This window comes from Ictidomys tridecemlineatus, chromosome 2 (assembly GCF_052094955.1).
Source record: "Ictidomys tridecemlineatus isolate mIctTri1 chromosome 2, mIctTri1.hap1, whole genome shotgun sequence".
Taxonomy (NCBI): Eukaryota; Metazoa; Chordata; class Mammalia; order Rodentia; family Sciuridae; genus Ictidomys; species Ictidomys tridecemlineatus.
The window spans coordinates 173,035,649-173,062,919 of record NC_135478.1 but is presented as its reverse complement, the minus strand read 5'-3'; the positions used below and the strand labels follow the sequence as shown (position 1 = coordinate 173,062,919).

At 31.8% G+C, this 27,271-nt stretch overlaps 1 protein-coding gene across 9 annotated transcripts in view; it reads left to right on the top strand.

Moving 5' to 3' along the window:
* Phtf2 (putative homeodomain transcription factor 2) overlaps nucleotides 1–26,154 on the top strand; it is a 142,966-nt gene extending 116,812 nt beyond the window's left edge. For 5 of the 9 annotated variants that reach the window (XM_040291687.2, XM_040291688.2, XM_013356060.4 and 2 more), the window contains 8 exons: nucleotides 9,476–9,604; nucleotides 11,073–11,345; nucleotides 11,555–11,686; nucleotides 13,698–13,784; nucleotides 18,943–19,098; nucleotides 20,705–20,800; nucleotides 22,971–23,096; nucleotides 23,733–26,154. In XM_040291687.2, coding sequence (XP_040147621.2) covers nucleotides 9,476–9,604; nucleotides 11,073–11,345; nucleotides 11,555–11,686; nucleotides 13,698–13,784; nucleotides 18,943–19,098; nucleotides 20,705–20,800; nucleotides 22,971–23,096; nucleotides 23,733–23,753 — 1,020 coding nt within the window. In that variant the 3' untranslated portion in view covers nucleotides 23,754–26,154. Of the gene's footprint in view, nucleotides 1–9,475; nucleotides 9,605–11,072; nucleotides 11,346–11,554; nucleotides 11,687–13,697; nucleotides 13,785–15,791; nucleotides 16,648–18,942; nucleotides 19,099–20,704; nucleotides 20,801–21,405; nucleotides 22,632–22,970; nucleotides 23,097–23,732 lie in introns of those variants that run through there. The other 4 variants (XR_013435152.1, XM_078040168.1, XR_013435153.1 and 1 more) reach the window with 4 other exon arrangements.
* The last annotated feature ends 1,117 nt before the right edge of the window (nucleotides 26,155–27,271 follow it).

Here is a 27,271-nt window from a genome sequence, read left to right as displayed (position 1 = left end):
GTTCCTAAGTATGAGGAACAAAAAATTAAAACATTGACAAGAAAATGTACGTGAAAGTCTTTCTTGTCCCAGTTTAAAAGATAAGTTTTAAAATAAGATGATTAAAAAGTACATACAAAAATGGGGGAATTGATAAATATAAATATCTTAAAATTTAATAATTTAGGTAAAGTGCTACTGTACAGAGCACATCAAGAACTCCTACAGAGTAAGTAAGTAAAAGACAAATGAATCAATAGAAAAATGAACAGCAACTCACCTGGATGAGGAAGAAATATAAGTAAAAATGGTTAGTTTTGCTAGTAGTCAGGCAAATGAGGTACCATTTCATATTGATCAGATTGTCAAAATCTGAAACTCTGATAAATTTTAATATTGGCAAGAATTTGAAGAAATATGAACTCTTAGTGAATGGTGATGCCAGTATAAAATTATTCAATTACTGTGAAGAACAGTTTGTCATTATATAGTAAAATTGAAGGTCTGAATACTCTAGGATTCTTTCATCTACTTCAGTGAAACTTTAGATGATGGTCAGTCACTGGGAGATATAAAAATATGTTCATTGTGTTTGATAGTAAAATATTGAATATAAAACAAGATCCAACCATAGAAAAATTAATAAACCACAGCATATGATAAAATTGTACTTAGCTATGTGTATCAACACAAATAAATTATGTGAATATGATTTTTCATTATTTATTCAATGAAAAAAGCAATTTGCAGAACTATACAGCTTACTATTTATATAAAGTTTTAAAATTGCAAAATTGTATTATATGTTGTGTATGAATAAAAAGCATATGCATTAGGAATGTAAAAACACGCTAGGAAATAATAAAAAACAAATTATGGATAATAGATCTAGGGAATAAAGGAGGAGAATCTAGCAGAGAAGGATACAAAATGGTTTTTAGTTTTACCTGTAATATTTTATTTGTTGAAATGTCTGGAGCAGGTGAAGGTTAAAAAAGATAAAATATGGTAAAGCTAACATATTCTCTATCTAATTGAAACATTCAATTAACAAATACTGGTTTGGGCTTTAGATGTAGAAAAAGTGACAGGGAAAGGAAGCTTCACCACAAAGACTGTGAATAAATAGGTTTTATGAAATGTGCTCATGAAAGTTTAGAGAAAACTTTCATGAGTGTTAGATGTTTTGATCTTTATCCCCTAATATGCAAGATGTTGAGCATATTTATGTACATAGGGAAGAATTGAAAGAGGTACAGAAGAAAAACTTGATTGGAGGAATGAGAGTTTCTTAGGATTCTGGAGGGGAATCAGAAAGCTTAACTTTGAGAGAGGAACATAATTTCTGCTAGGATAAGAGGAGGAAGACAAGTGCATGAAGCAGGCAAGAGCATGAGAGAGTTATTGTCTGATGGTATCTATTTTGTTAGGTACAAAAGGCCAAGGAGCCTAGAGACAATGAGAAGTGAAATGATTGGGTAGGGAGCTTAAGGCTTGAAGTAATCATTTGTGGTGAGTGGAGATATGGGAATGAGAATATAATATGTATGTATTCAAGGCAATGAACACATTAAAAGAATCACACAGCTATATTTATGAGAGTTTAGCTGGAATCTGAAACATGAATTTGCAGTTTCCCAATTCAGTTATATATGTTCTCTAGAATATCTTAACAATCATAATAACAACAAACATTTAATAAGCATTCACTATATGCCAGGCCTGTGCATTATTTCATGTAATTCTCATAGTCTGTGGCAGTGTAGTTTATTTTTCATTTTATAAATGAGAAAATTGAGGTCCTAAGTTGGGTAGTGTACCTAAAGTCACACAGATTAGGTGCTCAATTAATAATTGCTATTCAAAAGACAGGAAAGGTGATAATTAAAATAATGGGTCTGGTGAGAGTCTAGATAAGTCAGATTGAGAAGCAAATGAAACAGGAAGGAACTTACAAGTCAAAAGGTAAGTGTTTTGAAGGAAACAAATGTTTTAGAAATGAAGGTTTGAGAGGGTTGGAGCCGTAGCTCAGTGGCAGAACGCTTGCCTAGCATGTGCGAAGTACTGGGTTTGATCCTCAGCACCACATAAAAATAAATAAAGGCATTCTGTCCATTTACACTACAAAAATTTCTTTTAAAGAAAGAATTTTTTTCTTGGCACTTGTATTTCATTTTTTTATTAGTTGTTCAAAACATTACAAAGCTCTTGACATTATCATATTTCATACATTTGATTCAAGCAGATTATGAACTCCCATATTTACCCCGTATACATATTGAAGATTCACGTTGGTTCCACATCCACTTTTTTACATACTGCCATACTAGTGTCTGTTGTATTCTGCTGCCCTTCCTATCCTCTACTATCCCCCCCTCCCCTCCCCTCTCCTCCCATCTTCTCTCTCTACCCCATCTACTACAATTCATTTCTCTCTCTTGTTTTTTCCCCTTTCCCCTCACTTCCTCTTATATGTAATTTTGTATAACAATAAGGGTCTCCTTCCTTTACCATGCAATTTCCCTCCCCCCTCTCCGCCCTGTTTAATGGTGATCGTCTTCTTATGCTCTTCCTCCCTATTCTGTTCTTAGTTGCTCTCCCTATATCAAAGATGACATTTGGCATTTGTTTTTTAGGGATTGGCTAGCTTCACTTAGCATAATCTGCTCTAGTGCCATCCATTTCCCCGCCTCTCCCCAAAAAAAGGTTTGAGAGACCTGGAAGGATGGGAGATTGTGGTCAGTGACTCATTTCAGAAGTATTAGCAATTCCGTATGGTGCCAAGATTCAGGGTTTGGCCATAGGGAATAGCTGAAGGGTCTCTGGGTTTAAAAAAAAATGTGAAAATAATGAACAGTTCATGAGAATAAAGGGTATTGGATGAGTCATCTCAGTACTCACCTAAGTCTCCAAGATAATAACTGGATTTAAGATGAAGGAAGTTGTTTTCCCAGAGATACCATAGGAACATTTGAAGTGGGTATCATATGTATTTTGCCTTATTATTTTATCACTCATTACTTGGTATATAGTTTGTGTATAATGAATATTAACAGACTGAATGCATGAAAAAATTAAATTTTCTTTCAATGCATGGCAATTAGGCTTTCCTGAAATGATTAAAAAAGTGTTTCTTGATGTTTACACTGAATAAATGGCATTATTATTATTATCATAATCATCATCTTCTTTCTTCTTTGTAAAATTGAAAATTGTTAATATTCTATTCTGCCTGTCTAATTATGGTATCCTAAGCATATTACTGGTTTTGCTTTCAGGTTAAAGTCTTGATTTTTACACACACATTGCCTATTTTCAGTGCCCGCCCCCCACCATAGGATCATGTTTTTAGTTTTACTAGTAATCAGATAATAGAAACTAGCTCTCTTTAATGAAAAGTTAGCAGATTTGTTTTTCTTGTTTGACCAGGGTCTGTGTTAAGTTTGCAGGCTCCTTTCCTGCCCACCATAAAAAAAGTAAAATCCCTCCTTGTGAAGAAACAACATGTTCTAGTCAGGATATTTCCAAATGTAGAGTTTTGTTTTATTGTTTATTTTTATTGTAAATAGTAACAACTTATTCATAGGAGAATATTTTTCTGCTGTAGTCATAGCTGGGTACATCATAAAATATAAAGCCATGATCAAGTAACACTTTTCAATAGATGAAGCTAGATTTTAATGGCTTCGCTCTCACTTTTGAAAACACCAGTGAAGCAGTTGTCAGGATGATTTTATTTGAAATAAATACATACCATCTTTTAAGAGTTAAGGTTTTTAGGCAGTTTTGAATGGATAAGAAGTAAAACAGTTTAGATTTTGCTTGAAAATGAAAAACAATCACTGAATGAGCTCTAAATTTGAGTTAGAAAACATAAGAAGACCCTATGTGATAAAATTTTAAAATGCAATTATTTGCTGTTTCCCCTGAGCCATTAAAAAAGGGAGTGTTTCCCTCTTTCACCACTGGATTGATCTTCCAAACAAAAGCTAAACAAAGAAACTATAGAACTGAATAATACAATCAATAACTTAGACTTAATAGACACATATAGAATATTTCATGTATCAATGGGTGAATACACTTTCTTCTCTGCAGCACATGAATCCTTCTCTAAAATAGACCATATATTATACCACCAAGCAACTCTTAGCAAATACAAAAAAGTAGAGATACTACCTTGCATTCTATCAGATCATAATGGAATGAAATTAGAAGTTAGCAATAAAATATAGAAGCTACTACAACACCTGGAGACTAAATAATATGCTATTGAATGAACAATGGGTTGCAGAAGACATCAAAGAGGAGATTAAAGAATTCTTAGAGGTAAATGAGAACACTGATACAACATATCAAAATCTCTGGGACACTATGAAAGCAGTACTAAGAGGAAAGTTCATTGCATGGAGTTCATTCCTTAAAAAGAAGAAAAAGTCAACAATAAATGACCTAACATTACATCTCAAGGCCCTAGAAAAAGAAGAAAAAATCAACACCCAAAGCAGAAGGCAGGAAATAATTAAAATCAGAGCTGAAATCAATAAAATTGAAACAAAAGAAACAATTTAAAAAATTGACAAAACAAAAAGTTGGCTCTTTGAAAAAAAATAAATAAATTCAATAAACCCTTAGCCATTCTAGGGAAGAGAAGGAGAGAGAAAACTCAAATTACTAACATCTGTGATGAAAAAGGATATTATGATGAACACTATAGAACAGTAGATAATTAGAAATTATTTTGAAAATTTGTACTCCAATAAAATAGAAAATATTGAAGGCATCAATAAATTTCTAGAGTCATATGATTTGCCCAAACTGAATCAGGATGATATACACAAGTTAAATAGATCAGTTTCTAGCAATGGTAGAAGATGCATCAGAAGCGTACCAACCAAGAAAAGCCCAGCACCAGATGGATACATAGCTGAGTTCTATAAGACCTTAAAAGAAGAACTAATACCAATATTCCTCAAATTATTTCACAAAATAGAAAAAGAGGGAACTCTTCCAAACTCATTTTATGAGGCCCATATCACCCTAATTCTAAAACCAGACAAAGACATATCAAAGAAAGAAAACTTCAGACCAATATCTCTAATGAATGTAGATGCAAAAATTCTCAATAAAATTCTGGCAAATTGTATTTAAAAATATATTAAAAAGATAATGTACCATGTTTTGGAGGGGGGGAAATGTGGGAATGGAGGATATTTAGATAGGGCAAAGGGAAGGAAGGGGAAGGGAGGGGTCATGGGGGTAGGAAAGATGATGGAATGAGATGGACATTATTACCCTAAGTGTATGTATGAAGGAATAAATGGTGTGACTCTACTTTTTGTACAACCAGAGATATGAAAAATTGTGCTCTATATGTGTAATATGAATTGAACTGCATTCTGCTGTCATACATAACAAAATAAATTAATTAATTTTTAAAAATTCTACCAGAAAACTTCTAGAATAAATGAATTCAGCAAAGTAGCAGGATATAAAACCAATTCCCATAAATCAAAGGCATTTCTGTACATCAGTGACAAATCCTCTGAAAGAGAAACTAGGAAAACCACCCCATTTGCAATAGCCTCAAAACAAAAAAACAAACAAAAAAATTTGGGAATCAGCAAAAGAGGTGAAAGACCTCTACAATGAAAACTACAGAATGCTAAAGAAATAAAGGAAGACCTTAGAAGATGGAAAGATCTTCCTTATTTTTGGATATGCAGAATTAATATTGTCAAAATGACTATACTACCAAAAGCACTATATAGATTTAATGCAATCTCAATCAAAATTCCAATGACATTCCTCATATAAATAGAAAAAGCAATCGTGAAACTCATCTGGAAAAATAAGAGACCCATAACAGCCAAAGCAATTCTTAGCAAGAAGAGTGAAGCAGTGGCATCACTATACCAGACCTTAAAAACTATACTGCAGAGCAATAGTATCAAAAAACGGCATGGTATTGGCGCCAAAATAGACTTGTAGTTCAGTGATACGGAATAGAGGACATGGGAAAAAAACCCACATAAATACTGTTATCTTATACTAGACAAAGGCACAAAAACCATTGGAGAAAGATGGCCTCTTGAGCAAATGGTGCTGAGAAAACTGGAAATCCATATGCAACAAAATAAAATTAAACCCCTCTCACCTTGCACAAAACTCAAAGTGGATCAAGGATCTAGGAATTAAACCAGAGACACTGCACCTAATAGAAGAAAAAGTAGGCCCAAATCTTCACCATGTCAGATTAGGCCCCAACTTCCTTAATAAGACTCATGTAGCTCAAGAAATAAAATCAAGAATCAATAAATGGTATGGATTCAAACTAAAAACCTTCTCAGCAAACGAAACAATCAGGTGAATAGAGAGCCTACATCTTGGGAGCAAATTTTTACCACACACACATCAGATAGAGCACCAATCTCTGGGATATATAAAGAACTCAGAAAACTAAACACTAAAAAACAAATAACCCAATCAGTAAATGGGCCAACAAACTGAACAGACTTCTCAGAAGATGATATACAATCAATCAGCAAATAAATGAAAAAATGTTCACCATCTCTAGCAATTAGAGAAATGCAAATCAAAACTACTCAAAAGATTTCATCTCACTCCAGTCAGAATAGCGCTTTTAAGAATACAAACAACAGTAACTGTTGAGGATGTGGGGGAAAAAGCACACTCATACATTGCTGGTGGGACTGCAAATTGGTGCAGCCAATATGGAAAGCAGTGTGGTGATTCCTTGGAAAACCTGAAATGGAATCACCATTTTACCCAGCTATCCCACTCCTCAGTTTATACCCAAAGGACTTAAAAACAGCATACTACAGGGACGCAGCCACATAAAAGTTTATAGCAGCACAATTCACAATAGCTAAATTGTGAAGCTAGTCTAGATGCTCTTCAGTAGATGAATGGATAAAGTAACTGTGGTATATATACAGAATGGAATATTACTTAGCAATAAAAGAGAATAAAAGCATAGCATTCGCAGGTAAATGGATGGAATTGGAGAATATTAAGCTAAGCAAAGTAAGCCAATCCCAAAAAACCAAAGGCCCAATGTTTTCTCTGATATGTAAATGTTGATCCATAATGTGGATGGGGCAGTGGAGCAAGCGAGAAGTGGAGGAACTTTAGACAGGGCAGAGGGGAAGAGAGGGGGCATGGGGGCAGGAAAAATGGTGGAATGAGATGGACATCATTACCCTAAGTACAAGTATGAAGAAGTGAATGGTGTGTCTCTACTTTGTGTGCAATCAGAAACATGAAAAATTGTGCTCTATATGTGTACCAAGAATTGAAATGCATTCTGCTGTCATGTGGAACAAATTAGAATAAATAAATAGATTTTTTTTAAAAAAAGAAAGAAATCACTAGATTGAGCCAATCTTCCAGTCTTCCAAACTGTATTTCACAAAAAAGCTTTATAGTAGAAATCATTGAAAAAGAAAAAGGGGTGTGTGTTTCATCTGTTCTCCATTCACATGTTTCAACAAGAACGTTTTTCATTATATATTTAATATGGGGAGGGGGAAACAAGAGTTCTTAATTAATTAACTTCTAAAATTCTCTTACATTTTGATTTTCTAGAATAAGAAAATGAGAGCAAAGGTTGATTAGAGTAACTGGTAAGGTAATTGGATACAAAATAAGTACTTTTTTGGAAGGACAGCAAAGAACTTCTTGATATTCTATTTCTGTGCCCAGGTCAATCAATCTTATTGTTATACCTTTCTTTAAGGTAATCAGGAAGACCTTTAACTCCTGTTATATATAGACTAAGAGTGTTTTTTTGTTGTTGTTGTTGTTATAAAAAGTCTATAATTCTAGTTAAAATCTGTTACCTCCCAAGCTTAACTCTCTTTCCATTCAGGTTCTTGTTTCCTAGTGTTGTTTCCATTATGTTTCACTATTATTAAATTTTCAGAGAAAGTTTGATAACATATTTTGGTGTGAATTATTTCCCAAATTAGAATATTTCAGGAATAAATTATGAAACATCATGTGTTGGAATTAAGTTGATAGTTAATGACTAGTATCTTCCAACTCTTAAAGTTCTCAAATAGTGAAATATATAGCATAAAAGTAAATGTATATTATAGTTACATCTTTGGAAAAGATAAAAATCTTCTATCTCTTTTTTCTTATATATTATTATATTATTATTTGTCAACTTCAATTGAAATGAATCAGTGCAACTTTACTCCCACTAGACGAAAAACTATATTCCTTAAATTTACAGAAACATTTCTTTACCATATTTGAATCCTATTTTTTACTCTCCAAAGGTTGATATAGCTAGAATAGACTTCTGTTCATCATTAGAAGTTATTTTAATGAGATATGTTATAAAATTTAAATATTAGAATGTCAAAAGATCTATTGATTAGTTCCCTGAGGTTTGTTATGAATGGCAAACCTACCCTTTTTATTATAAGATAGGGAAGTATATCAACCTGTTAGAAAAATTATAAGTTACAAATTCTGTGATATATACAAATAAATTCATCTTATTTTGGGTCTTATATCTTTTAGTGTTACTTTTCTTCTCAAGATCTAATTACATTGAGGTTAGTGTTTCATTAATCATCTTGCTATTTTTAATACAGCTATCCTATTTTGAGGTTTTATTCTTTTAATTATAGATCTAAACCTTAAGTATCTGAGTCTTCATCATAAAGTTTTCAATTTTTCTTTTATTCTTTGAAACATTGAGAGATACTTTATTCTACTTCAGATAATACTTCTAGTTATCTGTGCTTCAGCTTACAATGTTTTCTGTAATCTGGACCAAAACAACTTAAGTTGATCCTTTAGAGAAATTCTAGATTCAAATATCAGAAAAGTTACTAAATCAAATATAAAGGTAAGTATGAGGAAGAATCTCTTTCAGGATGAGATTATATTACTAGTTAGTCTTTCTAAGAGGTTCAAACTTCTGCTATCATATTTTGTATTCATTGATAATAAATTGGACACTGATCATTATGGACAATTTGACATCCATTTGTCTTTTAATATTAGTATATTGGAAGCTATATAGACTGATTGGCAAGTAGTTTTGCTGACACATTTTAATATATTTTTGAATGATAGTTTGCCTAATATCTATCATAGAAAAGTTCTACATTTTTATAACTATATAATTAATTATGCCATCTGTTCAATGTATAAAATAAATTTAAGTTAGAATTTATTGTAGCTAAAATCATGTGTATATAGTTAGAGCTAATGCACAAATATTTATGTTCCATTTATAAAATGGTAAATGTTTTGAATCAAATGTATGATATGTCAAGATCATTGTAATGTTTTGAGCAACTAATAAAAAAATTAAAAAAATAGTAAATGTATTTATCAATTTTTATTTTTAACATAGTTAAAATTGTATATGTAGCTATATATAACTTTATATACATACTCTTAATTTATGAAATGTGATACATAGATCCACCAATTTCTATTTTATTTTTTGTAGAGTCATGTGCCCTGGCTTCATAGCTCCCACCCAGGATTAGAAAAAATAAGCGCTATAGTATGGGAAGGCAATGACTGTAAGAAAGCAGACATGTCTGTACTTGAAATCAGTGGAATGATAATGAACAGAGTGAGTTTTAAATTTTTATTCTTTTAATTCAAGGGTAAAATTATTGGTTGTCAATATAAAAAAATAATTACTGGAATAATTACCTGCTTGCCTCCTGCCTTCACCCTAAAAAAATAGCTATTTGTGTGTTTTTGGCTCCATCTATGATTTAAACAATTATTTTGGTATAAAATCACTCTAATCTTTTAAAAAGCATTTTCATTTCTCTAAGAATAGATGTAATAAGAATAGAATACAGTGTAATAAGAATAGAATACAGTGTAAAATTTTCCTGTTTTATGTTACTATCTTTTTTGCTTTCAGTGGATAAAACTGAGAAACTTAATCAACAGGTGTTGATGAAGACTTATTTTTCTGTATTGTCTTTGTTGGTTCATATATTTATTAGAACCTAAAATTTAAAAAAAAAAAATTGAAGTAGAAAATTTATATTTGTTCTTGCTTGCTTTCTTAAATATATAGAAGTAATGCAGACATTGGTCAAAATATTGAAGTTTGAAGAAGTATAGTACAAATATTATGGATTTTAATTTTAGTTTCTATTAAACTATTTCCTTTATAAGATAATTATTAAAATTTTCCTGATTTCTTTAGACAACTAGGTTTGATTTAACTTTCAATTCTGAATTTCTTTGGTACATTTTAATGCTAGAAGTCTAGTCTTTACTTTTTGCAGAACAAGAATTAAAATAACTGGATCTAGAAATTAATGTGCTCCCTATTTCATACCTCAATGTGAATAATTGAAACCAATCAACTAGGGAGGTTCTAGAGACTTGCATATAGTGGTGTTCTGTAGCCTAACAATCTGTGAACTGGTACATAACTTAGAACAATCTTATTTACCTAAAGTATATAAGAAAAGTTAGCTACATGGTATTTAAGATCCTTGCAGTTCTACCAGCCTAGCATATTGGAAACTCATATTTTCCATTATTTAATATTTCTCATTTTTAATAGTCTCCTTAGATTTTCTTCATCTTTCTATTTAATGCTTTCTGTCATGCTTTTTTTTCTAAACTGGTTTTAAGGAAACATTTTTTTGTATATTGAACTCTAATGAAAAACACAAGGTAGAAATTTATCAGATAAATATAGCTTTAGGGTTTTTTTCTTAAAGAATCAAATTTAAGTGTATGAAATCTCATTTTTTAATATTGCAATATTTGAATATTTCTAGCTTTTAAAATAATGAGATGTGAATGATTTTTAAACATCTAATATATGAGATAGTTAATCCTTTTGCATCTACTTAATGATGTAACAATTTTAAAAATTGAAGAAATAAATGACTTACAGTTTATGTGTAGTAAATTCTCACATTTCATTTTTCATGTATTAAAACTAATAAAATTTAACAAAATTATTTCCTGTTGTTATATAAAGGCTCAATAAGAGTTCATTTTACTTTAGATAAAATATATTTATATTTTTTTCTTTTTTCCTCTCTCCCTCTGGCTCTCTCAAGGTGAACAGCCATATACCAGGAATAGGATACCAGATTTTTGGAAATATAATCTCTCTAATCCTGGGTTTAACCCCATTTGTTTTCCGACTCTCTCAAGCTACAGACTTGGAACAACTCACAGCACATTCTGCTTCAGAACTTTATGTGATTGCATTTGGTTCTAATGAAGATGTCATGGTTCTTTCTATGGTTATAATAAGTTTTGTGGTTCGTGTGTCTCTTGTATGGATTTTCTTTTTCTTGCTCTGTGTAGCAGAAAGAACTTATAAACAGGTGGGTATAAAGTAGGTTTCTGAATAGAGAACATAATATCCTTTTCATAATGTCCAAAGTATTCTTGAAGTATTTTAGTGTTTCATTAGATCATTTTGACCTATTTTTATTTTGCTTTTATAGTACATAAAAAATAAAAATAATCAATATTTTGACTTTCTGTGGTAATCTACTTGAAAATTAATCCTCATCTTAATTATTTTTCTTAGCGATTGCTTTTTGCAAAACTCTTTGGACATTTAACATCTGCAAGGAGGGCACGAAAATCTGAGGTTCCTCATTTCCGGCTGAAAAAAGTACAGAATATAAAAATGTGGCTCTCTCTCCGTTCCTATCTTAAGGTAGAAATAAATAATAGTGATAAAAATACTATTACATGCTGGTTTCCTCTAATAATTCCAATTTCTTTGTCAATATGTATGTGTCTATTGATGTATAGCTTCCAATTCCTCATTAAAGTACTGAATTAAGGATGTTTCCACCTAGAATGATAATCACAACCAGCAGAGGGAGCCCACCACTTAAAAAAGAATCTTGAAAAATGCATAACCAATGAGTCTCCTTATTGATGTGACCTATTAATGTTTTAAAATATTAGCTTGTGGTTCTAAGTCATTTGTTTCATGCTGTTCTCTTCTTTAATCTTTCAAGTAATTCTCTCATTTATGGAATTAAGATATGAAAATTCTAGAGGAAAAAGAAAACATCTGAGTTAGTCTTAGAAACAATAGTTTTTTTCTGTTTTTTTTTTTGGTTATTGTACTAAATAGTAATGAATCTTATTATATTTTGAATAATCATGCAAATTAAAGGATGTTTAATAACACTGTTACTAAAATTGACTCAAAAACAAGTAAACTCTGACATACCTAGATCTTTAATGCTTTTTATTTTGAAGTAACAATGAAAGAAGTAAAAAAAAAAAGAAAGAAAGAAAAAAAAAGTTTGCACTACTTGCTTTTATGTATTTTTTAAAAATTGTTTTTCTGTTTAGTTTGTTAGTCTTCATTGGTAAATGCTAAAAATTGGAATCAATTTTTTTTTCTTACTGTGAAGGATGTATGGAGAGGATAGATATGATCTCTGTTGCTTGACTTAGAATTCTTTCAAAATTTCCCATCATTAGCAATCCTAAGTAGGTATTACATTTATTTTTGGTACTTGGATGATTTTATATGGTAATAGTAATGTTTATTTAAATGTTAACCATGTGCCATTTACTATTGTTTAGATCAAAGTCCTTGCCCTTAGGAGCTTATGTTTCTATGAGGAAATCATGTAAGCCCAGCCCTAGAAATTATCCTTGACACTAGCTTTCCTCTCTTGATTTCCAGTATTCAATATTACCAATTCCTATCCTTTCTACTTCTGGTATATATCTTATTATTTTTTTTCCTCTTTGTTTTCATTTCTGCCACCCTAAATGAAATCATCATTCAATTTCTGCTACTGCATTTGTCTCTTAACTGGCCTCTGAGACTTCATATATACTCCCTCCAGTGCTTTCTTCAACCTGTCAAAAGAAATCTTTAATTCATATAATCATAGAATTTTTAAAACTTTTTGGAAGATCTCCATTGATTTTAGGATGAAAATCAAAATCTTAATATGGCTTATGATGCTATTTATGACATAGGCCCTACTTTGTCACCTCTTTTGTCTCATTTTGAAATAACTTCCCTAGCTTTCTAGACTGCTTCAGTTCTTTAAATACACTATGATCCTTCCTGCTTTATGCACTTGCACATATTCTTCTTTCTTGCCTAGAGCGCTGATATCTGTCATCCTTCCCCTGCACCTTAGTTTGGTGTAAAACTATCACTTCCTCGGGGAGATGGTCCCACGTCCATATTCATAGCCCCCAAATCTAAACTAAGTCTCCCTGAGTGTTATCTTAAAGCAACCCATCTTTACTTTTCCTTCCTAGCACTTTATCACAGCTTACGTATATATTTGTAATTACAAGTTGATGTTACACGCCCCTAGTAGTTCCTGTGACAGTAGAGACCATGCCTGTTTTGTTCTTGGCTATATTTATTATGCATAATACAGTGCCTCACTTTGAACAGACACTCAAGAAACAGTTGTTGAATAAATGATTATTGTGTTTGACAAAAATATTTGAAAGGTATGCAAACAATTCTATGCTGTGTGGATAGTATTTTTAGTATATTGCAAATTGGCAGGAAATTTTAACACTTTGTAATTAAAATTTATCTGAAAACTTAGGTATATTTTCAGCATTATAAACTATGACCAATCTGCAGTGATGGATCAACACATTTATTGAAAGAATGGAAATTAGCTGCTAATTAGTAAATATATTTAAAAGTGTTTTTTTTTCCTCCCTAGCGTCGAGGTCCTCAGAGATCAGTTGATGTAATAGTTTCATCTGCTTTCTTGTTGACTATCTCAGTTGTATTTATCTGTTGTGCTCAGGTGAGTTGACTTGTTCTAGGTAGAAATTAAATATCAGATACTAAACATTATTTCAGAAGGCTTTCTAATAATAAAGTAATAATGTAAGTAAGTCTAAACAGTAAGTTTCGAAACTGACTTTTTGCAATTTTTTTTCCAGTGGAATGAGTAAATGTATTTTATTTATCTCTGTGTTGTGATCAGTAGACAGATAAACACACATGTACATATGTTGGTTTTTATATTTGAGCTTTTTAAAAAAAATTTATGGACACAATACCTTTATTTTATTTCATTATTTTTCTGTGGTGCTGAGGATTGAACCCAGTGCCTCACATGTGCTATGTAAGTGCTCTACCACTGAGCTACAACCCCAGCCTGCTATTTGAGCTTTTTAATGTACATATCCAAACACACAAGATGATAAAAGATTAAAAATGAAGGTAAAACTGAAAAGCAGAGCAGTTATGTATATGCATTAATCCTATGGCAGGTGAAGAAAGTGAGGTGCATTGTCAATCTTAGTACCCTATAAACTTGAAATTTTATGCGCACATGAGGATAGAAATGAGGGCTTGTCTAGCGTACTACTTTAAACATATTCATACCAGAATATGTTTGGTATGAATATCTTTGAAGTCAGAACCTTCAAAAGCCTCCAGCTTCAGTGAGAAAGTAGATAAGAAAAATAGTCTGCCCACCACACAGGACAACAAGGAAGCTTTGTATGACTCTGTATGACAAGGAGGGGGAAATGTTTCTCTTAAAAATATATAATTTGGACTGGGGCTGTGACTCAGTGGTAGAGTGCTCGTCTGTATGTGCAAGGCCCTGGGTTCGATTCTCAGCACCACATAAAAATAAACAAAATAAAGATATTGTGTACAACTAAAAAATAAATATTTAAAATATATATATATATATATATATATAATTGTAGGTCTGCTTTATTACAGATTTAGGGTTCAGGTTGGCACTATATATCTTATCTTATAATTCCTATGTCAAGAAGTTAATATAAAAAGTGGCCCTAGGCTCCTTGATGTCTAGCAGAAACAGAACCAAGACTGTTCTGGGGGATGTGACTTCAGCCTAGACATTGCAGGATTTCCACAGATAAAGCCTCTTGAAGAAAAAAATCCAACATGAGTCAGCATATCAATAGCAGAATTAGATCCCCAACTGTTTCAGTTAATAGATTGATCAGAAACAGTAATTTTGTCAAAAATCGTTAAAAAGTTTGATAACACTGTGAGAAAAGAACAGAGATAGATTTGAAAAAGAACCAAATAATACTTAAGAAAAATGAAAAATACTGTCATTGATGTTAGAAACACAATGAACAGAATTAATAACATAAAAACATCAAAAGATACATTTAGTGAACAGAGAGAAAAAGAAATGACCTCAAATCTAGGACAAAGACAAAGAGATAGAAAATGTGAAAACAACATTGAGACATAGGTGGGAAATCCAACACATGTCTAATAGGAATTCTAGGAGGAAAGAATAGCAGAAAGTGGAATATTTAGAGATAACGGTTATGAGTTTTTCTCTTCTATGTGTGTGTATGTGTGTTACTAGGGATCAAACACACAGGTTCTTTAACACTGAGCTACATCCCAAGCCCTTTGTTAATTTTTTATTTTGTGACAGGATCTCACTAAGTTCTGAAGCTAGCCTCAGACTTGTGATTCTCCTGCTTCAGACCTTGAATCACTAGGATTATGGACGTGTACTATTGTACCTGAATTTTTCTGAATTAATGAGATTTTTTTTTTCAGGCACATGAACACTTTATAAAAACTTTCCCATGTATTTGGCCACAAAATAATTTTTAACTAATAACCAAGAATGATGCCATATAGATCACATGATCTAGCTATAATACACTCAAATTAGAAAACAATGATAGCAACAGTGAAACTCGTATACTTGGACATTTTATTTTTATGGTACTGGGGATTGAATCCAGGAGTGCTTTACACTGGGCTACAGTCCCAACCTTTATTTCTTATTTTGAGACAGTGTCTTGCTCAATTGCTGAGGCTCTTGCTCAGTTGCTGAAACTGGCCTCCAACTTTTGATCTTCCTGCTTTGGCCTCCTAAGTCACTGGGATTACAGGTATGCACCACCATGCCCTACTCGTTTAGGTAGTTTAAAACAGACTTATAAATTTTCCAAAGAAAAAGCATAGTATTAAATTAACTTACTGGCACAATTGAAAATTTCAAATAATACAAATTGTCTTATGCCATTAAAATTGAAAGCATGAGTGAACAATTTTGTAGAAATACATACTTTATTAAAACTGACTCAACAAGTAATTTAAAAGCTGAGGATATAAAATGATAGGCAGTATTTATTTAGTAGTTTAAAAATATGCCATTAACAAGCTGGGATCCTGGTATACCATTGTAATCCCCAAAACTTGGGTGACTAGGGCAGGAAGATTGCAAGTTTGAGGCCAGTCTGGGCAATTATTATTTTTAATAAAAATAAAAAGAGTTGAGGATGTAGCTCAGTGATAGAGTGCCACTGGATTAAATGCCCAGTTCCACAAAAAAAAAAAAAAAAAAAAAAACCATTAACAAAACTACTTCTGACTCAGATGTTTAATTTTTAATTTTTTTTTGTGGTGGTAGTAGATGGACAATATGCCTTTATTTTATTTGTTTATTTTTGCATGCTGCTAAAGATCAAACCCAGTTCCTGACAAGTGCTAGGCAAGTGCTCTGCCACTGAGCTACAGCCCCAGCCCTGACCCATGTGATTTTACAAGTGAATCTAATCATACATTGAAACATATGATCCTAATTTTACACAAAAGATCTGGAGAATAGAAAAAGGAAATGTTTCTTAGTAGTTGTTTTTTTTTTTTTATAATACCAATACCAGAGAGCAGTATGACAATGGGGAAGTTTTATTAATTTTACTTATTGACTTAGATATAAAATTCTTTAACAGTATTACAGAGATAAAACCAGAAATTAAAAACAATATGACGTGACCAAGATAATTCATCCCCGAAATGCAGAGATATTCAACTTTAGAAAATCCAATAATTCAAATCCTTTACTTGATGAAAGGAGCCAAAAACATTCCACGATCTAAACAAATGAAGAAAACAATTTGTAAATTTTCAATGAAGATTTATAGTACAAGTGTTAGGAAGTACTGTCCTTAATCTGATGAACTTTTTATCTTTCAAAATTTGAACCAACCATTGTACATAATGAATAATATTACCTTAGGGTTATGTACTTTAAATTAAGACAAAGTTACCCTCTCTAGTCAACATTTTGATAGAGGATACTAACCAACAAAGGTGGGAGAGGTAAATGATATGAACTTTGGAAGAAACAAAATCATAGACTTTATGAACTTCTCTATAGGCTATCCAGATGGCTTTATAGATACGGATTTATGGATATAGCTTTATGGATATGGATTAAAAACATGATATAGCCAGGCGTGGTGGTGCACATCTGTAATCGTAGGGGCTCAGGAGGCTGAGGCAGGAGGATCATGAGTTCAAAGCCAGCCTCAGCAAAAGCAAGGCACTAAGCAACTCAGTGAGACCGTGTCTCTAAACAAAATACAAAATTGGGCTGGGGATGTAGCTCAGTGGACAAGAGCCCCTGAGTTTAATCCCTGGTATCTGCCCCCCACCAAATAAAACATGGTATATTTTTTAGATGATCAAGATCAACAGATATATAACATCAACATAGAAGTCAATTTTGTTTCTAAATTTGTGGAAACAAAAGTGACCGGTAACCAGTAAATATCTGAAACATTCATCCTTCCTAAGGATCAGCAGATGTTAAGAAGTTGGATAGTAACCAGTGTAGACAAAAATGAGCAAAACTGAATTTGATACATGGTTGAGAAAATTCCATGGTTGAGAATATGAATTATCTTGATCATGGCATATTGTTATAAAATTTCTGGTTTTATCTCTGTCACATTAGTTAAGGAATTTTATGTCTAAGTCAATAAGTGAAATTAATCAGAATTTCCCAGCAAACCTATAACCTTCTATAATGGGCCATATAGTAAATATTTTAGACTTTTGCCTGACACACAGAGTCCCTGAAATATTCCTGTTTCCCCTTCTTATTCCTCTTCTCGATTCTTAATGGAAAAAAAAGTAAAAGTTATTCATACCTCAAAGACAAGCAGAAAAAGTCCTGAAGCTAGATTTTGCCAGTGAACCATCATTTGTTGGAACCTGCCATGTACAAAAACTAAATATGTCATTTTCAGTAGCAACAAGGAAAAAATAGTAGGTTCCCTAGAACAGATCTTAACACAAGATAAGTAATACCCTATGGAGAAATATGATAAAAACTTATTAAAAGTTATGTAAGAAAGTGTAGACAAAAATGAGGGCACATAAAATTTGATACATGGCTAATATAAATTGGTACAACTGTTTTAAAGACTAATTGCAGTATCTGATAAAATTGAAGATGTGACCTTCGAACAAGTAGATATTAATTCCTAGAAGAAGCCTTGCATACGTGGACAAAGGAACACAAGAATGTTTATTACTGCATTGATTATAATAGGGAAAACTGTAATTGTTAAGTGACAAGAATAGGCCAAGAAATTGTGGTTGATTCTCTTACTGCAATGTTTTATATGAGTTAGGATGAACAAATTTAGAGCTAAGATATCAGCATGGTAAGTCTTGGAAAAAAAGAGTCAGTAAAATAAAGACACACATGAAAACATGATGGGAATATGTGATGACATTTATATAAAATTTAAGATATACATAACATAGTTTCAGCATATTTATGTAGCTAAACTATTAAAAACCTCAATGGAAAAGATAAACACAAAATTTATTACCTCAGGGAGCAGTTAGAAATCAGAGTCAAGGACAAGTTTAAAGAGGTGTCAGTTAAATCTGTAATGTTTTATTTTTCAAAAATCTGAAACATTACAAAATATTAAAATTTGGCAAAACTTGGGTAGAGGACCTAGGGCTATATATTACATTATTATTTATACTTTTGAGTACTTAAAAGATCTCATAATTAATAGACATATTTTGAAAATTTTGTACTGCATTTATGATTAAACTGTATAAAGTTTAATTTTTCTTTTAAAATGAAATGGTTTGAATAATATTGCTGCTTCATATTGCCTTTTTCCATACCCTTTTAGCTGCTTCACGTGCATGAGATCTTCCTTGATTGTCACTACAATTGGGAACTTGTAATCTGGTGCATCTCATTAACACTTTTTCTCTTAAGATTTGTTACTCTTGGATCAGAAACAAGTAAAAAATATAGCAATACCTCAATATTACTTACTGAACAGGTGAGTTTGTTATGCTACAAATTAATCTCTATAATCTACATATAATATGTTAAAATATTTTCATTTATTTCTTGTTTTTCAGGAATATACTTGTTGAAGATCTTTGTAAAGCAAACTTAAAATTTGATAAGGGCAAAATTTTTCTTTAATATTTCTGCCTTGATTCAGATTTCAAATCTAATCTTTTCTTATGTCCCATTTTTACTTGTCAAGAAGGAATTACTTTTTATGAAAATGATGGATTTTAAAGCATTATTTATATATATTTGCTTTGTAGAGTCCCTCTGGAATAAATATGCATTTTTGTTCAATATAAAGATTAAAGCATAATTTTATTGATTAATTTTATTTTGTATGATTTTGTTGAATATTTTCCTCTCGCCATTTCATAAGAATTATATAAAAAACATATTACCAATGAGCTTGTTTGAATATTTTCCTTAGGAATACTTTGATTTTAAAGAATCAATAACCCTCTCAAATGAGCTAAATTAAAGAGAACAGGGAGAGTAACCAACAAAGAACTCTAAGAAAGTATACTTGGGTTTCATAGAATTGGACGTAGTCAGCCATCTCCTCCTTAACTTTGAGGTGAATGGTTTCTCATTTCTGCTATTCTTTGTTTCTTCTGACCCATGACTTGTCTATAGATTTGCCACTGTGTAAATTTGGTTTACACATGGTCTTGAGTTTGTCTCAATATGAGTTTGGCCCTGAACTTTACTAACTTTTCAATTCATGTACTTAAAATATTTGGCAGATACTGTATTATCACTAACGCAGTGCATTGACTAGCTTTGATTGGGGTTGTGGTTGCCATATTGGGGATGGGAAGGTGGGATCAAGTGGATAAGTACAGCTGTCATATGATGTTTCCTCCACAGGTTTGTAGTTAGCGTTTTCAAAGAAGGGAAATGTGGACAGGGCAGATACCCTAAAATTGCCTATTACAAAGTGGCTAATAAAAATACACAAATAATTCTTAATTATTTTCAAAATAAGAAATTACAAACCAATTGATTTAGTTTAGTTATTATTTATTCTTTTTAACAGCTTATTAGAGAAATATAATTTTATTTTTTAAAAATTCATTATTATTTAGCTGGGTGTGGTGGTGCACACCTGTAATGCCAGCGACTCAGGAGACTGAGGCAGGAGGATCATGAGTTTAAAGCTGGCCTCAGCAAAAAAAATTTCATTATTTATTTTTTAAGTTGATTTGACTCAGGGAATAAGTGTCTTATCTTTTTAATAATGCTATCTACCATCCAATTTTCTTTTCTTTTTGACTTTTAATTACACTAGAAACATTTAAATGTTATTTTTTCTATATTCTTAAATATTTATTATAGGAGACTGTGTAGTAAAGTCTTAAGAAAAATATTAAAATCACATATAATCTCAATATTCAAAGAACCACTATAATATTTTGGTGAATATCTTTCAAGTCCTTTTAAAAATGTATACTTGGGGGCTGAGGATATAGCTCAGTGGCAGAGCACTTGCCTAGCCTGTGTGATGCCATAGGTTCAATTCCTGGCAAACTAAGACAAAGAGTGTATTGGTTATAATTTTAAATATTTTTGTTTATTCTTTTTTATAAAAGATAAACCTCTACTTGAAAATGGAGAAAAAACCTAATAAAAAGGAGGAACTGACACTAGTGAATAATGTTTTAAAACTGGCTACTAAACTACTAAAGGTAAGAACAATTTAAAATGGATATAATATAGAACATAGTGTTCAGATATTTTATCTTAGTCTCTGTAGATCTTAACTTGTATTTGGTTTTCATGATTATTCAAACTATTTCCAAATTATATTTGAGCACAGGCATGCAATTTTTATTTTACTTCCCATTGCTCAAATAATCAAAATAAATTCTCTGGAAATTATATATTAAAATTTACCGATGTTTAGAGTATTGTATAGGTGACATCTTTGGAAATTTATGCCTCCTCATCACTAGAAAATAGATTTCAAAAAAAGAAGATTTGATATTAACTTGGGAATTTTTTTACTTTATATTTCTCAGAACGGTCTTTTGCTTGGTTTGAGTTCAAAAGTAATAGTAGTCACTATAATGAATATACATCAGCATTACTTGTAAGTGTTCAAAGATTGGTTTGAAATTTATTGTGTATCAATGGTATGGTTAATTCTGTAAGCTAAAAACAATTAATTGGATATGGAATGTACACCTTACCATATACTCAAAATTGTATGAGTTCAGAAGAGGTGGATGAGGGGCTAAGAGAACAAGTAATTACAAATTACAAATTGCTTTCTTTTTCAAATTCCTTTAAGAATCCTAAAGAAGATGTTGACATTTAAATAATAAACAAGATAAGCAAATTCTGTTTTTTGCCAAAATGCTCTATGGGAAAAAGCTCCATAATTAGAATTGATAGTTTTTTGTTTGCTTGATACATGAATATTGGGTATCTTCAGAATGTAGGACTTGTATTGGACCAAAGGAAGCTACAAAGGTGAGACTTAATGAACAGCTATAATTTCAGAGCAGAGAAAATTTTAAAAAATACCTATAATACAGCACAACTTCTGATCCTTATTTTTTTGGGGGGATACCAGGGATTGAAATCAGGGGCACTCAACCACTGAGCCACATCCCCAGCCCTATTTTATTTAGAGACAAGGTCTCGCTGAATTTTTTGCTTATCTCCTCAGACTGGTTTTGAACTTGCAATCCTCCTGCCTCAGCTTCTGAGCCTCTGGGATTACAGGCATGCACCACTTCCTCCAGTTCTCTTGATTCTTTTTAATCACACACAGTCTCCTAGTCTAAAACCTGGACCCTAATATAGATTAGACATTCTGCCTCATGTTTCACAGCCAAGAAATCAAAGGTCCATCAGTTCAGCTTTTCAGATAATCATCTTATTCATTCCCTCTTCCTGTCAGTGTTCCCCTATGTAAGACCCTTGTTGCTCTCTTGAGTTTTTAATACACAGAACTCCTTAAAGGAATTCCTGCTCCTGGTATTGCTGCTCTTTAACTGATCTTGCACATGGCTGACACAGTGATCTTTCTAACATGCTTAAATTCCTTTAGTTCAGTCTATCTATACAATCTCCATAAAAGAAGGATCCTTACTTAAGTTACTAGTCTTACAAGTTTAAAGTACTTTCTTGTATTCAGGCTCCAACAATGCTGAGCAACCTGTAGCAATTCAAATGTACCATCTTGCTATATGTGGTCTGAAATATCTAATTTCTTTCACCCTCTAAGTTTGAGAACCACCTTCCCCTGGCTCCTGCTTTTCATACATTTCTTTGTTGTAGAACTGTCATTCAAATTATTTGCATGCTTACTAAACTGTAAGTTCCTTAAGGAATTGTTTTTTAACTTTGCAGAGACCTGTACAGGATCTAGCATAAGTAGAACTTTAAATTTTTGAGCCAACCAATCAGGTAATCAGTGTATTTGAAAATAAATTGATTAAAAGAGGCATTTCGACATATGTGTTGATATTGTCTGAAAGTTTGGCTACCTTTCTAATTCTTCTGCAAAAAGATATTGTTCTATTTTGGTTTCTATTCCAGCTCTTATACCAAAACATTTCTCTACCCTCCTTATAGTTACTACAGCAGTCTAGTAACCAATTGGGGTTACAAATTTAGTTTATATATAGTTATTTTAAAGGAAGTTACTTTCTCTTAAAAGAAATTTAAAACTATTATTAAAATTTACTTATTTCAAGTTTAAGTAAGTTTATACTTTCAAAAAATATCCATTATTTGTAACTTTTTTGGAACACTGTTCTTTTAAATCCTCGCTGTATTTTGTCCTGAATTAGTTAAACTGATAGTTCTTATTGAATTTGAGACTAATGTTTTTTTCTCTTTGACTAGGAGTTGGACAGTCCCTTTAGATTATATGGTCTTACAATGAATCCACTGCTTTATAATATCACCCAGGTTGTCATCCTGTCAGCTGTTTCTGGTGTTATCAGTGACTTGCTTGGATTTAATTTAAAGGTAAGAGCTGGCGTGCGTGCGAATCTCTGAGCACTCTGTTGCATTTTTATGGCCTTTTTTTACCTTGTCATTCTTTTGAAATCTCATATGCACAGCAATGGAGTAATTTTGATAAGATTGTATACAATTAATAAAAATAGTTTCACATTTAATTTGGAAGAATGATATATATTCATGGCTTCTGACATTCATAGAACTCCTAATATGAAACAGAATTCATTGTATAATGGACTATTATGTGGTATAAGTGGAAGTGTTTTTGTTTCCCCTCATATAGTTTGAATCTAATTTTGCTGATAAAGAGAAGGAATAATCCTATTTCTATTGTTGGCCAAAAGATGTATTACTTATCTATATAGCAATGCATATATCTGCCAATATATGCACAACTGTTAAGGTATAGAATGATCATATATTGGTACTTTCCTGTAAAAGATAATGAGAAATATGTTTTTAACCCTTTTGTTTGTTTTTAAGGTGAGTTTTTCTTGAAAAGAGAAGAGAGGAGTTAAAAATACTAGAACCTGCACTTGTTTGTGAATGAAATTTAGATAAAAAATAGTATATGGTATAATTTTAAAGTTTTCATACTGAAACTGACTCCAATGTCATTCATTCTATTACTTTTTTCTCTAGTTGTGGAAGATTAAATCATGACAATTCAGAGAAAAGAAGATGTAGCCTCTTTTCCAGAATACAAGTACTGACTAAGCTGCTTGAAAGCAGTCACTGACTCTGCTTCAGGAGTCTCCGCTGGGAAATTGAAGTGTTTACATCAGACTATCTTGTGCAATTCTTATATTTATTTTACCTGTTCACTGTTTTTTTTACATTTATTTTAATCTTTATATTTTATTGTTAAGCATTTATGTTCTTAGTTGTTGAAAGGGTGATAAAACTGATATCCAGATACTTGAGATCCTGGTAATTGCTCATAAATGATTGACAAAATAAGATGTTATGAAAATAGAAGCCATTGCTAAGCACTGTTTTTCCATCAATGCCATGAAATTGCCTTACTTAAGGAAAAATCCTTTAACTTTGGAATATTATATTGGACACATACAGCATTTTACTGGGTAAATCAAGATCCATTCAGGTTTTCTCTTGAAATATTTAGGAACAATGCCAGGATCTAAACTGATTAAGCTGCAGTTTAAGCACCCTTCAGTATTAATATATATGGTATTACATAACAGGTCAACAAGTGCTCTTTGATGATAAAACTCTTAATGGAGCAATAATTGTAAATGGTTACCATACTGTAAAATATTTTGATAAAAATTAATTAGTAATAATTGTATTTATTTGAAACACTGGGCTGTTTGCACAGCTCCAACTGTGCATGCTCAAAATGTGCACTTTTTAAAATTGTTACTTTTAATGTGTATCTTTATATGGGATATGTTATAGTGTACTAGGGCATGATGTGGTATCCTTTTGAGTGAGGTATATACTCATCTCACAAGTGAAGTGCCTACTGATATTACTAAAGTACATTATGTTTACTCAAGTGAAATAATTTTCTCCCATGGTACACTATAGTGTATGCTATTCATACCACACTTAAATGAACAACTTAAGAATAAGGTAAGAACCAATGAAATATTCATTTGAGTGCTAGTTATAAACTTATATCCAAATTTTCAGAAAAGACAGCTTCAGCCTGCAAATTCTATCCTCTAAACTTAGTCTGGTGCATCCCCTTACCCACCCATATCCACATCCACACCCTCCATTATAAACAAGGGCTATTTTAGATGCTTTTAACCTGGAAAGTTAACTGTTCCCCCCTTCAATAATTTGCCAAGTGTCCAATGAGAACTTATCATGTTGGCATGTTAGGTAAATAGGGCAAATATGATAGTATCTTACATTGGACCTTGATTTTAAGTTGTTGTATTTGTACAATCAAGTGTGTTTTAGGAATTACATGAAATGTAAAATGTTTTGTGATTTTTTTTTTTAAATTGATCATCTGGTTTCTAAAACAAAGAATTTATTTGAAACAATCTAGAATTTTCTTGGTGCAAAGTGTATTATATTGAATATCTTCATGTTTTTACCATGTTTTAAGGAATTTGAGATAATTCATTGTAAATAATTTATTTGATTGGTGCAGTTCTAATTCCCAAATTATAATCTTAAAATCAGGAATGTGTAGAGAACAGAGCCATGTCATATCACTTTGCTCTTACCATTCCTTTTAACCAGCCTCAATTCAGCCTCATTGTGTAGTATGTTTTCTTTCTACAGAAAACAACAGAAAGCATTTTGTTTTATTTGCCTATGTTCTAATATGTTTAATAATGACCAAAGTGCATTCTGAGTTTTTTCAAGGAATGTATTACTGGAGCTTTAAGAACATATTTAGTTTCTCATGTGAAAAATTAGGCTTTGTCTGATATGTTTCTTCTTCCTCTATTGTCTAATGTTGAGGTTGTTTTTAGGAAATATATTTTATAAAACTTTTTCAAAATAAGGTACATACCTAAACAGAACTTAACATTTTGCACAGAATATATCAAATATATTTTGAGAAAAAAAAAAGTACGGCATGAGTTCTGTTAGGAGTCAAAGATGAAACTATTGTATCTCTGAAAAAAAATAAAAACTTATTTCAGAATGAAAATATTTTTGAGAAAAGTAGCTGAGTATACTGATTTAGGAAAATGCTTGTTTTAGGTTGAAGTTCAATTTAATGTAGAGTTGGGAGTTGATTTATTAAGTACAGTATACCTCTCAACAACTTATTAATAATATGCTGAATTATGTCACTAATGTGGGCAGCAGTAGAATACTAAAAGGAAAAAGCTGTCATTTAAGCAATTTTAGAACATTAATAGAACTCTTTCAAAGTAGAAAATTGACATCGCTGCCTTTAAGAATACCATGAATGTAAGAAATTGAAAGAAATTGTAACATATCATATACTATAGAAAAGGCAGTTTGAAGATAGAATTGTGGCAGATGTTGTGTGTTAACTGTTGTTTCTTCGCCACATGTGTTGTATTTGAAAGTTTGAACAGAAGTTTAAAATAAAACATTCTATAACTGACTTTTTTTTAAGTCATATACATTTCTGTGTTAAATTTTGTATTTACTATAGCATAAGCTTTAGTTCAAACCTTTAGATGTGGGGGGATAAAACTAATTTTTTTTTAACTTCCCAACACTTCTTGTTTTACCAAAATGCTTTTATATTATGAATGTTTGTTTGTATTTGAATACAGAAAACTGACTATGGCCTGGAATATTAAAATTCATAGAAGAAAAGTAGTGGTTTTTTATATCTTTTTAGTTATATATGGGCACAATATCTTTATTTTGTTTATTTATTTTTATGTGGTGCTGAGGATCGAACCCAAGGTCTCACACATGAGAGGCGAGTGTTCTACCACTGAGCCACAACCCCAGCCCCAAAAGTAGTGTTTTATTTAACAAATAATTTTGCCATATGAATTTAGAATGAAAGATTATAGTAATATGGTTATGCATTCTAATGTCTGGTACAAGTGTTCATGGTATTAAAATTAATCAGGGTCTATTGAAGTGCGTTTCAAACTTGCTTTAAGCTTAGAATTGACTCCATATATATATATATATAAATGAATCAAGGATTAAACCCAGGAGCAGTTCTTTTTATGTTTTTATTTTGAGGCAGGAACTTGCTAAGTTGCTTAGGGCCTTGCTAATTTGCTGAGTCTGGCTTTGAACTTTTCATCCTCCTACTTCAGTCTCCCTAGCTGCTGGGATTACATGTGTATGCCACCATACCTGGCTAGAATTGGCTCTTTTAATGAATCTCCCTTCAGACTTCGAAAAGAGAGCAATATCACTACTCCTCTTTCATTCATTGTATTACATAAAACACTAATTCTCAACCTTTTTTCTGCCATCCTGCATAAAGGATACCACAAATGCAAATGCTTAATAGCACTGGCTCTCCATAGCACTTACTCCCTGGGGGGTATAGGAGACTATTAGGAACAGGAAAAACCAAAGTGTTTATCTTACTCTCACACACTAGTCAGCATAATACTCCTGACATATTTTTCAGCAGACACTAATAGGTATGTTTATAAGTCAGTTCTGACATTACCAGGAAATAGCATCAGATTCCACAGTTTGAGAGCCCAGTCCTACAAGAAAGCCCTCAACTTCAGATGCCAGTT